Source organism: Schistocerca cancellata, chromosome 5 (genome assembly GCF_023864275.1).
Source record: "Schistocerca cancellata isolate TAMUIC-IGC-003103 chromosome 5, iqSchCanc2.1, whole genome shotgun sequence".
NCBI lineage: Eukaryota > Metazoa > Arthropoda > Insecta > Orthoptera > Acrididae > Schistocerca > Schistocerca cancellata.
In genome coordinates this window covers 275,872,601-275,890,469 of record NC_064630.1, presented here as the reverse complement: position 1 = coordinate 275,890,469, position 17,869 = coordinate 275,872,601, and the positions used below count along the sequence as shown (strand labels likewise).

The window sequence follows — 17,869 nt, the reverse complement described above, 5'->3', positions numbered from 1 at the left end:
TAGGCATACTTTCTGTGCTTATGTCTACAGGAAACACATTTCAAAGCCACTGACGTCCCTGTGCTACGGCACTATACCCACCACCGAGAAAATGATGTGACTGGGGAAAGAGCCAAGGGATGAGTTGCTGTGTTTGTTAATAACACACACAACTCCTCTGCTTTCTCCTTGGTTACTGACCTACAAGCAGTAGCCATTGCTGTTCATCCAGGTCAGATCACTATCTGCTCCCTGTATTTACCTCCACAGGATGCGATAAGACTCTGAGGCTCTCACAGGTCTCAATCCAAAATTCCCCTGCCCATTTTACCTACCGGGTGATTTCAATGCCCATAATGTATTATGGGGTTCGGACTACTTGCCCCAGGGATCAAGTCTGAGAACTTCATGAAGTCTCAGGAGCCATGCATCCTCAACACAGGCAGTCCCACTCATTTCTTGACTGCTACTGGGTTGTCCTCAGAAATCTACCTCTCTTTCTCGTCTCCAGTCCTTGCAGACTCAGCACAGTGGGAAGCAACTGATGACCTCCATTAACAGTGACCACTACTGGATGGGGGACTGCTGGAACAGAAGCCACTGAACTGGATGATCATGGGGCTAACTGGTCATGGTTCAGCCAGCTGTCTCTGTTTGAACACCACAACAGCATCCAGGGATGCGTGGACCATATCACACAAGTAATTCATAGGCTGCTGACTTAGCCTTCCCTAAATCCTCATGTCATCTTAAGAGGCAACCTGTATCTTGGAGGACTGATGACTACCATTCAGCAATCTGGGACACGTGTGCGGCACTTCGACGGTTTAAATGCCACCCAATGGCAGGCAGCCTCATAGCATTTCGAGTTGCAAGAGCCAAGGTAAGCAAGAAAAGGTCATGACAAGTGTTCCTGGACTATATGAAACAGTTCTGCTTGTCCTACAAAATTGTGGGAAGTCATCAGGAGGATTTCCAGTAAACAGGGGTGTCTCCACACAGTGCCTGGAGACATCGCTCAGACCATGGCACAACATTTTGCAGGGACTATTGCCAATGCCAACCTGGATCTGGTGTTTAGCCACTACTGTGTGATTGCAGAGAGGGGCAAACTGGGCTTCAGATCCCACAATTCTGAGTCTTACAGTTGCCCTTTCTCCATGTGGGACTTGGGACTGGCACTGTCTGAGACTCAATATACTGCACATGGTCATGACCAAATCCGGTACTGCATGCTTCAACATTTGCCAGCAACATCAAAGGAAATCCTCCTGGCAGACAGATCACTTGCCCAACTCATGGTGACAGGCCATTCTGATTCCCCTCCTAAAACCAGGGAAGGACTACACATGTCCCAGTAGTTACTGGAACGTCGCCTTAATAAGCTGTGTAGGAAAGGTCCTAAAGCGAAAGGTTAACCATCATCTGGTCTGGTTGTTAGAGACTTGGCAACTCTTTAGCCATTATCAGTATGGGTTGTTAAGATTTTGGTATACTCTTGACAACCTGTCGCTGCTAGAGGCTGCTATTCAACAGGTTTTCCTATGTAAACATGACTGTCTCGGTATTTTCTTTGACATCAGAAAGGCGTACAACACTACTTGGAGACATTATAATCTAGAACAACTTTGACGGTGCTCTGTTGGCCACCTCATACAGCCTTTCTTTTGTAAGCAATTTTTTAGGTGCTGCATTGGTGACAGGGCTTCAGATAGTTTTGAGCAAGAGAATGGTGTCCCTCTGGGCAGTGTTTTAAATGTTACCCTAAATGTTGCCATAGCCATAAACAGTAACATGTGTACAGTACAGAGTCCCAACAATGATCCTTTTTTGTGGACAATTTTGCTGTTTTCTGATCCTCCTCCAGTGTTGCAACAGCGACTTGTAAGCTGCAGCTTACAGTGTGGAGGTTAGAGGCAAGGGCTGCAGAGACAGGTTTTGTTTTCTGCAGATCAATGTGCGTGTACGTTTATTTTAATCATTCTCATCATATTTTTAATTTATTTGACTTGCTTATGAGGGATACCATTCTCCATTTTAAAAACCAATGCAGCATCATTTTTAACTCTAAATTGTTGTGGTTACCACACCTGAGAGACCTGAAAGGCAGAACCAGCCCCACACCCAGTTTCTGCGCTGGGGCTGGGGGACTGCCACTCACCATCTGGTGGCAGCTCCTCATGGTGCATCAGCATGCAAGTTCCTCGCAGCTCTGAATTCATCTGCTTACCATACTGTTGCTTGTCCACCTCTTGAAATGCTTTTCTCCAATCGTCCATGAACAACAATGCCATTTGGTATCCACATGCCGTGTGTGCTGGAGTCAATTGGTGCAGAGCTTGTACGACCCCAAATTCATGCTTTTAACTGCTTGCTATCATGGTTATTGCAGAGATCCGGTGTAATTTTAGATTTAGTGCAGTACAGGAGAGATTGTGCTCCAGCATATGTCTATAATACTTCATTTTCTGTCATTTTAACTGAGCATCACAACTCCACACCTGTCTTTACAGGTAGGTCGAAATAGGGGGACTCCATGGGTTGATGTGTTGTTTTCCTGATTGTGTTCTCAAGATCAGATTTCCACGAGTCTTTAATGCCATTTATGCGGAACTATATGCGATCTTGCGGGCACTGGAGCACAAGGCATGCTTTGAGTGTTAAATTCTTGTCTGTTCCGATTCTCTGAGTGTCCATCACTCTCTACGAAGCTTGTATACAGTAAATTAAGCAGTCCAGAATATCCAGAGCACCTTCCTCCAACTACAATGGCTGAGGAAGGAAGTGTCTTTCAGCTGAGTGCCAGGCTACACGAGTATTATACAGAATGAAAGAGCTAATGTAGCACTCAAATAGGCATGTTGTAACCATCAGTTACTTCGGTGTGCCATCACCCTGCACGCTGTCACCTTCCCGCTGAGGTACAGAGCCATGTGTCGAAGGAAGACGAGTGGCTGGAAGTGACTGATAATAAGCTGTGTCTAGTAAAGCACAGTATGCGGCCGTGGCATACTTCCTTTCAGACATGAAGGTGGGATGATGTCCCCCTTACTCATCTTCACAGTCCTACAACACATGGCTACTTGCTCCAGTGAGAAGAGCCTCCAGTGTCTGGTGCTCGTGGCATACAGATCACTGTGCACCACATTTTACTAGACTGTTCTATTTTCAGTCCAGAGGGCAGCGGCATCTTTGCTGACAGATCTGCCCTCTATTTTAAGTGAAGTTGAAATGAATGTGGTTAGAGTTTTAATGTTTTGTGATCTGTCCAACTTGTTTCCAAAAATTTAGAGATGTTCTTGATGTGTTAACAGGGCTACTGGCGCACACATGTTTTTTTGTAAGTGGTCAGCGGGTCACTTACCCCTGTGCCTCTGTTTTACAGTGTGTGATACAGAGTGATTGTGTGGCTCCACACAAGTGAGCGAATGTGACAACATTTTTGGCTCTTTTACTAACATTCATTTCTTCTAATATTTGTGAGGTCTCCGCCAACCTTGCTGTTGAGTGCCCATACACCACAGAGAAACAACGAAATGACATAAACATGTCAGTAACGGTTGGCATTCCTACCGTGCAACTGCCCGGGGACTGACAGTTTCTGCCAACAAGCAACGATTGGAGCTCTTGCACTGGCTGGCCTGACCGCATGTTATTGGTTGCCTAATACAATAATTTTACAACCTGAAGATTGTATTTTAAAATCCAGAAACCAATCATGGTTTGAATATATATTAGTACAACTGAATTGGATCTCGCTAAATTAATTTTCATGCATCTCAGCTGCAGATCTCTTATGCACCAAATCTTGTGCGGTAATTTGGAATACTGAAGTCATTTTGCAACCAGAATTCTATCAACCTTTCATAATTATTATTTACGGCATTTTCACCATGTTGTTCCACTACACTGTTGTTGGCTTTCCACCCTGTTCTTGCAGTTAAGTCTCCTAATAAAACTATTTCTTTGTGATTCCCTATTATTTTCAAGGGATCTTGTCAGTTGGGTGTGGAATTAGCATAGTCACTTGGAGAGTATGCAGTAATAATTGCCATGAAAAGGTTCTTTAGCTTCATCAGTACTTGCAGAATTCTGTTGCTGATACATTCCCAGGTGGTTTTAGTTGTTTCTTTATGACAATAGTAATTTTACCTTGGGCTCATTGTCCTTTTGGTATGCCATTATAAATGTGTATGTAATCACTTCTCTCTTCTGCGCCATTCCCTTTCCCTTTGGTTTCTATCAGACCGTTTTTATATGTTCCACGTTGCAATTCTCATTGTCCTTTTTCATGCCTGTTGTCATTTTTGTTTCGATCCATTCCATTTTGAGGCTGAAATTTTGCATGTGGTTTCTTTTACTAGTGTGTAGCGCAGGTCCATTGCCTAAACCCCTTATACGGAAGGCCAGGTGATTCGTAACAGTGGTTTTCCTTCACTTGACTACTGCCTTTCTGTGCTCAGACTGTTTATCCCGCTCTTGGGTTCCTCCAGGAATGAGGTGCCATGTACACCAAGTCCACCATACACCATACTCAGTCCACTTTCTCTGCCTTCCTTGCCAATGTGGTGTTTGCCCGTATCCCTGGGCATGAGTACAGCAGTATACCCCGCAGTACTGGGTCCCCAGCAGAACTTTGCCACCAGTTAAAAAACTGAGCCCACCCCCACACCTGGATGCACCTGCTGAAAATTAGAGTCTGGGCAAAATACCATGGCCGGAAGATGTGCATTTGCCAGGGCATGCGTGGGGAGAGTGATAGTAGTGGGGGTTACAGGCAGGTGCTGTATGATAAATTCCAAGCACTGGAGGGGAATTGCAGTTGTAAATATTAAACGGAGCACCTCCGCACCCCCACTTGCATGGTGACCATTCAAAAAGGTCTGTCACCTCTGCTTTGGTTAGTATATAAAAAGAACTCCGCTGAAAATGCAGTGATTTATTTTTGCTTGGCTTGCTAACCATTTGTAACTTTCAGAGAAGTGACACGAGTGGCGAATTTTGAGTAAAACCAACACATTTCTCTTGCTGCCGTGTTAAAATTTTCTTGTTTTGTCAAAACACAGTGGAGTTTACAAAATGGTCCCTCACTAGTATGTTGTGCAGACATAACTGTGAGAGAATTCTGAAACAGTGATTTATTATCTGAGGAACTAGGAAAAGTAAGGTCAGTAGCTTATGAAAAAGCACATCCTCAGTACAAAATAAATGTATAATGTCTTCAATTATGTTGTTCCCAAACCCATAGCATGTCTCATTTCACTAGCTATAAATGGCCATAAAAAATTAAATTCTTTCATTAATGCTCCATCGGGTGCAATTGGCCTGACAGACACAGCTGACATGTTTTTGTTCCTTTCTGCCCAATCTGGCTGCAAAAGATTTCCCTGTCATTAGAACCTTCCTATCATCTGGTGTTTTTTACAACCTCCTCCATTAGTTTTTGTGCAGCTTCATGGGGAACAGATATGACGTAAGTGGCTTCTTGAGCTCATTGCGTCTGATTGCATCTTAATTACGGAGCTGTGTATTTTTGGTTCTTTTTCATCAGAGTTTTGCTCACTTGAAGGACGAGTACTGCGAATTTTGTGAATATTTTGTGAAAATATATAGTATACTGAGCTGGCCTTTCAGGTACATTGCATCTGAATATGTAATTATACTGAAGTACTCTCTTTTACACTACAGATTCTCCACAGATACAGCTCGGAATTATTACGATTTGTCTAACCTTTGACATCTCGAACAAATACAGGATTTGCTGATGTGCAATGAGAAGGAAGACTGCATGTTATCTGAGGATCTTGGTGAGGAGAGTGACATCAATTCACAAGATGAGGTTGAAGAACCTGAAGGCAGTTCTGTAATGGAATTAGGTGGTGAGGATACTGCTGAACGTAAAGAAGAAGACAACAAAACAAAAAAAACTTTTATTTGGGAAGAGATATGAAGACCATGTGAGCCAAAAAGTCATCTGGGAAAAGGCAATGTGTTATATAATATGCACCAAATGCAAAATCATGGTGACCCCTATTTGTCATTGCAATTTTTTTCAAATTTCACGCAGTGTCTTACTTCCATATCCATACCACAATAACTATGACTATTAACGAAATGATGGGCACATCATCATGAAACCTGACATATAACAGTGTGTATACTCCGTCGAAACTGTAAAACTTACAAATCCTTTGAATGGCTATGGTTTTATACACCAGTGTAGAATTTCCTGGAACTTTAGAAAACGAAACTCAGGGGAAAAAACACGTTTTGGAAAGATCTTTGGTGTGCAGCAACATGTACGCTGCATATTTTCGTATTATTAAAGTATAAATTCTAATTCCACCAACAGGAAAAGTTAATGGTTTAAGTTAATATACATAGTGTTGCTACAAGAAAAGCAAAGCTTTCGCATATAATATTTGTCTCAAAGATTAATAAACTGTCAGATCCCACTATGTGAATATTGGGCTGGTCCCCACATTCCACCTCAGTTCCATGACTCCTAGACATTTGAACACGTTCACACTATTACATGGCTTACAGTAGACGCAGACAGTTGGGGTACACTAATTCCTTTCCCGGGGGGGAGGGGGGGGGGTTGAAAAAACATGGATCACTAGTGGGACTAGTGAATTTTGTGAAGGAAGAGGGAATGTATTTGTTGGCAAGAAGAAGTAGAGATCCTGCAGCAGTTGTACACCACAAAAACTACTCAAAAGTACTAAGAATAGTTATTTAAAAAAGTTAAGGAACATGCACATTAAGAAAGAAATCAGTAATTCCAACAACAGAAGTAGGGCTATATAGACTGTAGTGAAACGAGAGACAGGACAACCAGCCACAGAACAGGATGACATCACTATTGAACTGAATGGAAGGGCTATTAATAATGAGTTACCCGTAGCAAATATATTTAATAACAATTTATTAACTATAGTAGAAAGTAAAGGGAGGAACAGTTCAAGATAAATATCAGAATAGTATGTCAAAAAAGTAACTCTCATATGATTCTGTAAAATGAATGTATCACCAAATTGTTCTTTCGAAATTAAGAAAATTATACACTCTCTCAAAAATAAAAGCTCATTTGGTTTTTATGGTGTTTCCAACAGAATACTATAGATTTGTTCCCATATAATAATCTCTGTCTTCTCTGGAATATGTAATGCCTCACTAACACAAGGCACTTCTCCACAGAGACTGAAATATCCCATTGTCAAACCCCTAAATAACAAAGGTAATAGGAGAGATAGGAATAACTACTGACCTTTTTCATTATGAAATCAGTTTCCAAAATTTTTGAGAAGGTTATGTATTCTACAATAATATCTCACCTGAGCAACAATAATGTGCTCAGAAGATCACAGTTTGGATTTCAGAAGAGTTGTTCTACATAAAATGTCATTTACATGTTCACTCACCAAATTTTACAAGCATTAAATAACAAAATAATGATGATTGATATTTTCTGGACCTCTCTAAGGCATTTGACTATGTGAAGCACTAGATATTCATAGATAAATTAAAGTTCTATGGTTGATTGTACAGCCAACCAGTGGATAATGTCATACCTAACCAAAATAACGCACAAAGTCCTGCTTAATAATTTGACCAATGTAATCTGAGGACATTTTCCTGACAGGAGAGAATCACATATGGGCTTCCCCAAGGCTTAATCATAGGTCCACTATTGTTTCTCATATATGTAAATGATCTCCCATCTAACAGACAAGTGGAATTAGTTCTTTTTGCAGATAACTCTACTACTGTAATCAATCAAATCATGCATACAGAAACAGAATAAATAGTAAAACAATGTTCTTAAAAGCATCATTGACTAGTTTTCTGTGGATGGTTTCATCCCCAATTTGGAAAATGCACAACACATTCAGTTACGCACATCTGGGGGCACTACACCAATGATAAGGGTAAAACATAATGAGGAAATGATAAATAGGGTGTAAACTTCAAAATTCTTAGGTGTTCAAACTGATGAGAATTTAAACCGGGAAAAGTACATTTTGGAACTCATAAAACAACGTAGTCCAGCCACATTTGCACTTAGAATCAATACAAATCTGGGGGAGTTCAATAAGTTGGCATATTTTGCGTATTTTGATATATTAACGCCATATGGAATAATGGTCTTAAGAAAGAGTCTTCATTGTTCCAAAATGTGGTGTAAGAATAATATGTAGTGCATGCCCACTACCATCTTGTAGACATCTGTTTCAATAGAAGGGCAATCTGACTACTGCTTCATTGTATATTTATTCCCTCATGAATTTTGTTGCAAATAATCCACTGCAGTTCAAAAGGAAAAATTAAGTACACAATTACAATACCATAAGGAAAAAGACATTCATTACTCCACATTAAGGTTGTCCTTACCACAAAAAGGGGTACACAATACTGCAACAAAAATGTATGATAACTTACCTAGGGAGTGTAGCCATGTATGGAAGTGAAACATGGACAATAAATAGTTTGGACAAGAAGAGAATAGAAGCTTTTGAAATGTGGTGCTACAGAAGAATGCTTTAGATTAGATGGGTATATCACATAACTAATGAGGACGCATTGAACAGAATTGAGGAGAAGAGAAATTTGTGGCACAACTTGACTAGAAGAATGGATTGGTTGGTAGGACATGTTATGAGACATTAAGGGATCACCAATTTACTATTGGAGGGCAGTGTAGAGGGTAAAAATTGCAGAGAGAGACCAAGAGATGAATACACTAAGCAGATTCAGAAAGATGTAGGTTGCAGTAGGTACTGGGAGATGAAGAAGCTTGCACAGGATAGAGTAGCATGGAGAGCTGCATCAAACCAGTCTCTGGACTAAAGACCACATCAACAACAACAACACCTAGGGATATAAAATGTCTTACAGACAGCTAAGTAAAATTTGAAACCAGCTAAAAAAGTTTCTCTTTCCCAAGTTGTTCTAATCTGTAGAAGAATTTATCTTACCGTAATGTGTAAAAGTTGGTGGGTGGGAATTACTATTCAGATCAGATTAAAAAAAAAAAAAGTAACAAATTTTATACATATATAGCATGAAACCATACTTAAGAATTAAGTTGTGATGTATATGTAAAATGACTCATTCTACATTATTATGATTTATCGTGTTAATGATCCATGGAACATGAAACTAACAAACTAACAAATCAGTTGTAAAGTGATGACTTAAAAGTAAATAAATAAATAAATGCTCTTGCTTAATAATGTATGCAGACTGCACTATGGTGCAGTATATACATCCATTACATAATGGAGTACATAATGACCATTTCTCTCTTAAATATAAACTTGAGATGATGAAATTCATGTAAGGAATGCTGAATTTTACAGACTGAAGATTTGTAATGAAGATGACATGACAAGAAGGTTGACAAAAGTCATTATGCATATCTTCAATTCTGTCAGTCATAAAATGAATGCTATCCACATCTCCTGTTCCATCCATACCTGTCTGCTTCGAAATAGACTCTATAGTCAGCTTTGGTATGTTCCAAAAGGCCAAGATGAAGTGGCTTACTGTACTGCTTCTCCCAGGCATTTACTAATATAAATTATTAATTACTATGACCTCACCTGGCGTGTCTGACACAACAGTGGCTTGAGGTGATATCTCCTCTGCAGATGTTGAGTCTGTCAGCCTGTGCAGTCTTCTCTTTTTCTTTCCTCTTTTACTGGGTCTAGTCATGGCTGATGGTTTTGCCTTTTTTCGGATCTTTTTTGGTCTAGTCTCTGCACACATCCGATCATAATTATCCTGTAGGCAAAGAAATAATCAATGACAACTTACTAATACTAAGCACATCTTCAAAATATCTGATGGTCTGCTATCATGGACCACTCCATGATGTATAATTCAGATACATTGCTGAAAAATTTGAATCAGTTTCCACTACAGCGCATGTTAAAAAATGATGAAAAACACAGTCCCAGCATTTCGACAGTTACCATCCGTTCACTTCTTGTCTTGGTATATTACACAGTACAGAATGATAAATCACCACACAAACAGAAAGTGGGCTTCACAACCAACTTTATTGTTCATACCTATTCTATGAGCCTATTTCAGAATCAAATTTCATATACCATTCTAGTGACCTCTAAAACTGAGGGATAACATCAAAACTAAAAAGAGGATAATACTTCTTCTTATGTCATATCAAAGATGACAATTATTTTTCCATCTGACATTGAGGTTATTAGAGATGAGACTTGGACAATGAGACACAGTCTTGGAGAACCTTTCTTCCATTTGCCTCTGGTCATCTACAGATGGGACAGACAACTCAAATATGGATGGACACCAAGATATTGAGCCCTATTCCACTTTTGGCAGTGTATATGCTCAGCTGGGATACAGGAACCAATGTCTTGGCCAAGGCTATAATTTTCCAATTATGTTCTGAGGTGAGGACCAAAAAACTTACAACCTTCAAAACAGCTGTGTTCTGTCGTCCTCTTCCCTATTTTTCAAAAAACAGAGAAAGGGTAACAAACAATTCCTGAAAAGAAAGGAAAAAATGTCGGAAAAAAACTGAATCATAAGAACATGGTATAGTCAGATGTCAACTCTCAGCAAGACGCAATTTTTACATTCTGTTTCTCACAGCCCCTGAGGTCAAACCACATCACATAACTTGAAGGAATGTGAAACAAACAAACTGTCATGAAGACAACAACAACAACAACAACAACAAAACACACACACACACACACACACACACACACACACACACACACACACACACACAAGATTCTAGATTCAAATTAAACACTACTCATACTATGATGCAGATGTCAGAAAATAATAGATGAGAGCTTAACTCTAAATAAATAAATAGGATATAAATGTCTTAGATGTAAGGGAAAAATATTGAAGGTGAATGAGTGATGGTAGGGACAACAAGGACTGTAAAAATAAATAAAAAATGAAATAAGAATAAGATTGGTGAGACGAAGTGTGTGTGTGTGTGTGTGTGTGACAGAGAGAGAGAGAGAGAGAGAGAGAGGAAGAGAGAGAGCTAGCATACATTTGTGAATCACTGATTTGAGAAACACATTGAAGCGCTTACCCGTTTCCTTGCATGTTCTGGACACAATGGTAATTCATGGCATATGTCAAAAACAGGAACACAACACTGTGTATTGTCTGAGAATTTGGCTGTACAATGCTCATACAACAACTGATCAACATTATACATGATATGTCGCAGGCAGTGTTGAGTACAAGGAAGTGCCAAACTCTTGCATGCTTCTGATTCTCCTTTCCGATAACTGCATCTCCGCTTCACGAGCATTGTTAATTTTGACCTAAAAATTCATGAAACAGCTTCAGTTATTATGGACAAAAATGTACATTTTTTATCTTATCACTGTAGTAATAAACAAAATATTAAATAAAGTAACAAAGCTGAAGCAAAAAATAATGTGACAATGTGTTAACCGCATGGTACTCAAATGCTTGTCATACAGCTTTAGATATAAAGTTACTCAGATAAAAAGCCTTTTTTCTAAATTCTAGTCTATGCTGTCAAGCTATGTTTACAGTCCAGAAAGAGAAGCTTCATACTTCTGCCAACACCTTAAGTAGGGCAAGGAAAAATACATTCACTTAGTATACAGCTTATTGGGTGCATCTGATGGGCAAACATGTGGCATACACTCTATAATGAAAAGATCACAAATCTTTGTAACAAAGGAAAAAATTCTCACAAACTAATAGCGAATCTTTCAATATAATTCATCATCTACGGAGTTGTAAACAGGGAGTTAACCCTGTTGCTACCATAAGATCTCATGAAGTACTCTTTAAAAACACTTGTGTTTGCCTGGCGAATGCAGTTCTCTAGTTTAACTATAAACTTGTCACACAGAATTTTGCAAAAGAGAAAACTTGCCTTCATAATAGAACTCATTTTCAGCCATTTCCCCCAATTTACAAATTCCATACTGACCACACCGCACTGATTTTTTCCCTCCTCCAGCAACACTACGTGTAAATCTCCTTAAGCTCAAAATTATGAACCCTCGTGGCACATGACAATAGGAATTCATGTTCACTGAGATGACTAGGGAGCTTCAAATACTTAATTGGAAAGTAATTAAACATCAGCACAACACCATTCCAGCTGACATTACAACTATTCAGCCCCCCCTATGAATACGTCATTGTCATGGGATAAATGATATAAGAACTTTTTAAAAAAACATTTTGTAGAATAACCCTGTGAAAATTATTTACTTGCAACAACATGGGTCTTCTACCAGTACAATCTTTTTTCTACATGGAACATCTTTACAGTCTCATGGATGTAATCATAATAAACGAGACTGACAACGTAAGAGATACCGCGCAGGTGTCAACACCATTTCTTTCTGTATGACACAATACATAAATCGGATCATACAATTTGCAGGAATATCAAATGTATAGATTTTGATGCTCTAACAGTGGACTACTTGAAAACTTAAAAGACAACACATAACCAGAGACTATAATAGAAGTAAAATCATGACACTGATAATCTCAAGCTATGACAAATTTGTGTCCATATGTACGATCAAAGTGAGAAAAGATGAAGCTCCATGGCCAACAGCTGACAACGAGAGGTTATGGGGGTGGTATCAACTTTTTGAAACCACCTATGGGGGTTGTGTATATTGGGCTCCCAGGTACCACACTCTGCCACCATTCACCCCAGTGGGCCCGTGTTGCATGTACCGTATTTACTCGAATCTAAGCCGCACTTTTTTTTCCGGTTTTTGTAATCCAAAAAACTGCCTGCGGCTTAGAATCGAGTGCAAAGCAAGCGGAAGTTCTGAAAAATGTTAGTGGGTGCCGCCACAACTAACGTCTGCCGTCGAATATATGTAGCGCTACACAGGCATGCTTTGTAGGCACAAAGATAAAACTGGCACCAAAACCTCTGCGTCAGTAAATAAATGAAAAAAAAAAAAAAAAAAAAAAAAAAAAAAAAAGTGGAAGACGAGCTTTTTTTCTCCGCCCCGAGTTTCGACAATGGCATTTTCATAGATTATCCAACAAAGTAAATACAAATTCCATATTGTTCATCTTCAAATGTAGCAGCATTTCAATATACTACGAAAATCCGACTGGCAAGACTGGGATGTTTGTCAATATGGCCAAAACTGCGTTCTGAATTTTTCCATACCTGTGAGAAGAGATGGTTGCTAATAGGAACTTGTATGAATTGTGAATCACATGCAGTATTCTCTTCACCATAAGAATAATACGAAAATAAACATTTTGCCATGTATTGTTTCGTGTTTGCTGCTATCTCATTTAAATCCTGTCTGCCTAATAAACTACAAAACTAGAGTGAGACAACAGCAAACGCGGAAGAATATACATATCATGTCATGTTTATATTCGTATTATTCTTATGCCTAATAGTGATACAGTCAGAAATGAAGCACAGCAATTGACTAGATTTTTAAATCTATGATAAATCTAATACCTGTGCAGAATGTAATGCACTAAAGAGGCGCCTGCAAAGATTTTCAAATGGAGAAAAATTTTCGCTAAACTTTAATTCAGAACATATTCTATCATATGGAGTCTATTATTTGGTTCTTGTTGAACATTATCAAAGAATGCAGCAGTGTAAGTAACAACAAATAGCAGTCTCTTGCCATTGTTTCGCTAATGAGACGATTCCTCTCTCTCTCTCTCTCTCTCTCTCTCTCTCTCCCCCCCCCCCCCTTTCTTTTCTTTTTTTTTTTTTTTAATCGTAAGCGGCGGTAGCGCGCACAAAAGCAAGCTATGCCGCGAGCGGCGACAGGCCGTAAACACGCACTATCAGAATGCGACAAACAATGCATGACACAGTACAGTAATGCATTTTCAGCTTAGAGTGACGTAAACACCTATAACAAAGAAAACGACGCTTATCAGATCAAAGGAAAATAAGCAATCAATTCAAACCAGACGAAGCACGTGAAAAAGGAAGCGTAAAGGTATAAATACGGACGGAGCACTTGACGCATAGCAATGGCTACCTGGTAAAGCTTAACTGCTAAGCTTACGACTCTAACCAAACTACTGTAGCTGTATTGTTATTCATTGGACCTAAATTGTGTCTCATATTACAATGGGCCAACTTTGTTTCGATTTGGAGATGCGACCTAAAACTTTTCTCTCCACTTGAATTTCGAGTCTCAAATTTCAGGTGCGACTTAGATTCGGGAAATTTTTTTTCCCTTGATTTCGAGTCTCATTTTTCAGGTGCGGCTTAGATTCGAGTGCGGCTTAGATTCGAGTAAATACGGTAATTTCCAAAAAAGAAATCCTCGGTATTCACTAGAACCATAAACACAACAGAATTTGTTCAAAATAGCAATGTAGCCCAAAGGTTAAGATATTAAGCTGGTACGTGGAAGTTTGGTTCAAGTCCATGTGTTTTTTGTATTTTTTTAATCTTTATCAAAATGACTGATCATTGTTTTTATTCAGTTAATTAGTTCAGTTCAAAATTTTCATTTCTAAGTTTTTACTGAATCATTTTAACCATCTTACCTATTTTCTTAATTCAATATTGTTTATTACTTATTTTTATCAATTTTTCATTTGGAACCTAGGTCCATGTGGTTCTAATTACTTTGATCTAGCTAGTGTAAAATTTAAAAGTTGAAAAATACTGATCTAATAGTCAATGAACAGAAAACAAAATAATCTATTTGTATTGGCTGTACAATAATGCAAATATTTATTTTTCGTTGCAAGACATACATTTTGTTGGTTGTAGTTGTCATAAAAAAGTTAATATGATGACTAAAATGGAGTGACAAAGGATCAGAAATAAGATCACATTTAAACCAATTAATAAATTGTTAATAATAATCACAGTCATTTTGATAAAGATGTAACAAAAATGGCACTTGACAGGAAACACACCCACAACGTTCAGCTTACCAGTCAAATAACTTAACTATTATGCTTAGGTTTATCAAAGACTGGGATCAGCTTGCACAGTTCTGGTTTTTTAGTGCTCTCCGAGGTTATGGCCAGGGTTGCAAAATCTCCAGGGTTTATGAGGGGCACAGATTTTTTAAAATTGTAGATTTATGTGTCTGACAACACACTTTTAAACCACCATCGCACTTCTAAACATTGTCTTAAGGCTGTGTCTCTTTTGTAGAAAGCTCTTACATCAATGTGGAGGCATGGCTACCTGTTCCACCAAAACTTTCCCCTTAGGCATTTGCCAACACAACATGGGGCAATATATTTATGTTGTTTTTGTGTGTGAAGTAAATCATTTATAAATTATTGATAATCTTATTTTATTCATTTTTGGTCCCATCATTTAGTAATGGCCAAAAGAATGTGTGTTTAATGTTAACTTATAAAAAGAATATAAGTCAACAGCCTCCCCACAGTGGTAGTAGCGGTTCCCATCAAATCATCGAAGTTAAGCGCTGTCGGATTTAGCTAGCACTTGGATGGGTCACACAAGTCGTTAATTAAATTATAAAAGATTCCACAAGTACTGACGATCTATTTGACGAAAATACATTTTTGACCCAGATAATTGAAAACCAAAGTGTATGTTGTAGTTCGAGTTCTAGAAAAGTACCAGAAGACATTGAAGAGAAGTGGAAAGCAATTTTGAAGCTCCTTCAATCGTCTGATATTTACTGCTACAATATTTCTAAAATGGTTGTGTATGCGATGTCATGCGCCCCCCCCCCCCCCCCCCCCCCCCCCCCCGACATGAACCATGGCACTTGCCATTGGTGGGGAGGCTTGCATGCCTCAGTGATACAGATAGCCGTACCATGGGTGCAACGAAAGAGGCTTGTCTGTTGAGAGGCCAGACAAATGTGTGGTTTCTGAAGAGGGGCGGCAGCAGCAACCTTTCAGTAGTTTCAGGGGCAACAGTCTGGATGATTGACTGATCTGGCCTTGTAACATCAACCAAAACAGACTTGCTGTGCTGGTACTGTGAACGGCTGAAAGCAAGGGGAAACTACAGCCACAACTTTTCCTGAGGACATGCAGCTTCACTGCATGGTTAAATGATGATGGCTTGCTCTTGTTTAAAATAGTCCGGAGGTAAAATAGTCCCCCATACGAATCTCCAGGCGGGGCCTACTCACGAGGACGTCGTTATCAGCAGAAACAAAACTGGTGTTCTACGGACCGAAGCGTCAAATGTCAGATACTTTAATCAGGCAGGTAGGTTAAAAAATTTAAAAAGGGGAAACTGATAGGTTAAAGCTAGATATAGTGGGAAATAGTGAAGTTCGGTGGCAGGAGGAACAAGACTTCTGGTCAGGTGAATACAGGGTTATAGACACAAAATCAAATAGGGGTAATGCAGGAGTACCGTATTTACTCGAATCTAAGCCGCACTCGAATCTAAGCCGCACCTGAAAAATGAGACTCGAAATCAAGGGAAAAAAAATTTCCCGAATCTAAGCCGCACCTGAAATTTGAGACTCGAAATTCAAGGGGAGAGGAAAGTTTTAGGTCGCATCTCCAAATCGAAACAAAGTTGGCCCACTGTAATATGAGACACAATTTAGGTCCAATGAATAACGATACAGCTACAGTAGTTTGGTTAGAGTCGTAAGCTTAGCAGTTAAGCTTTACCAGGTAGCCATTGCTATGCGTCAGGCGCTCCATCCGTATTTATACGGGTACCCTTCCTTTTTCACGTGCTTCATATGGTTTGAATTGATTGCTTATTTTTCTTTGATCTGATAAGTGCCGTTTTCTTTGTTATAGGTGTTTACGTCACTCTAAGCTGAAAATGCATTACTGTACTATGTCATGCATTGTTTGTCGCATTCTGATAGTGCGTGTTTACGGCCTGTCGCCGCTCGCGGCATAGCTTGCTTTTGTGCGCACTACCGCCGCTTACGATTTAAAAAAAGAGAGATTTGCTGTTGTCTCACTCTAGTTTTGTAGTTTATTAGGCAGACAGGATTTAAATGAGATAGCAGCAAAAACGAAACAATACATGGCAAAATGTTTATTTTCGTATTATTCTTATGGTGAAGAGAATACTGCATGTGATTCACAATTCATACAAGTTCCTATTAGCAAGCATCTCTTCTCACAGGTAGGAAAAAATTCAGAACGCAGTTTTGGCCATATTGACAAACATCCTAGTGTTGCCAGTCGGATCTTCGTAGTATATTGAAATGCTGCTACATTCGAAGATGAACAATACGGAATTTGTATTTACTTCGTTGGATAATCTACGAAAATGCCGTTGTCGAAACTTGGGGCGGAGAAAAAAAGCTCGTCTTAGTTGTGGCGGCACCCACCAACATTTTTCAAAACTTCCGCTTGCTTTGCACTCGATTCTAAGCCGCAGGCAGTTTTTTGGATTACAAAAACTGGAAAAAAAGTGCGGCTTAGATTCGAATAAATACGGTAAGTTTAATAATGACTAAAAAATAGGAACCCAGATAAGCTACTATAAACAGCATAGTGAACACATTATTGTAGCCTAGGTAGGCACAAAGCCCATGCCAACCACAGTAGTACAAGTTTATAGCCAACTAGCTCCACAGATGATGAAGAGATTGAAGAAATGTATGATGCAATAAAGGAAATTATTCATATAGATAAGGGAGACAAACATTTAATAGTAAAGTGAGACTGGAATTCGATAGTAGGAAAACGAAGAGCAGGAAAAGTAGTAGGTGAATATGGATTGGGCATAAGGAATGAAAGAGGAAGCCGCCTGGTAGAATTTTGCACAGAGCATAATTTAATCACATCTAATACTTGGTTTAAGAATCATGAAAGAGGGTTGTATACGTGGAAGAGGCCTGGAGACACTGGAAAGTTTCAGACAGTTTATATAATGGTAAGACAAAGATTTCGG

The 17,869-nt window shown here is 39.2% G+C and overlaps 1 protein-coding gene across 2 annotated transcripts in view; it reads right to left on the bottom strand.

Moving 5' to 3' along the window:
• Positions 1-17,869, bottom strand: part of LOC126187659 (INO80 complex subunit D-like) — a 158,209-nt gene that overhangs the window by 44,688 nt on the left and 95,652 nt on the right. For both annotated transcript variants that reach the window (XM_049928875.1, XM_049928876.1), the window contains 2 exons: positions 11,081-11,318; positions 9,585-9,765 (listed from right to left, as the gene is read on the bottom strand). In XM_049928875.1, the coding sequence (XP_049784832.1) occupies positions 9,585-9,765; positions 11,081-11,318 (419 nt within the window). The remainder of the gene's footprint in view (positions 1-9,584; positions 9,766-11,080; positions 11,319-17,869) is intronic.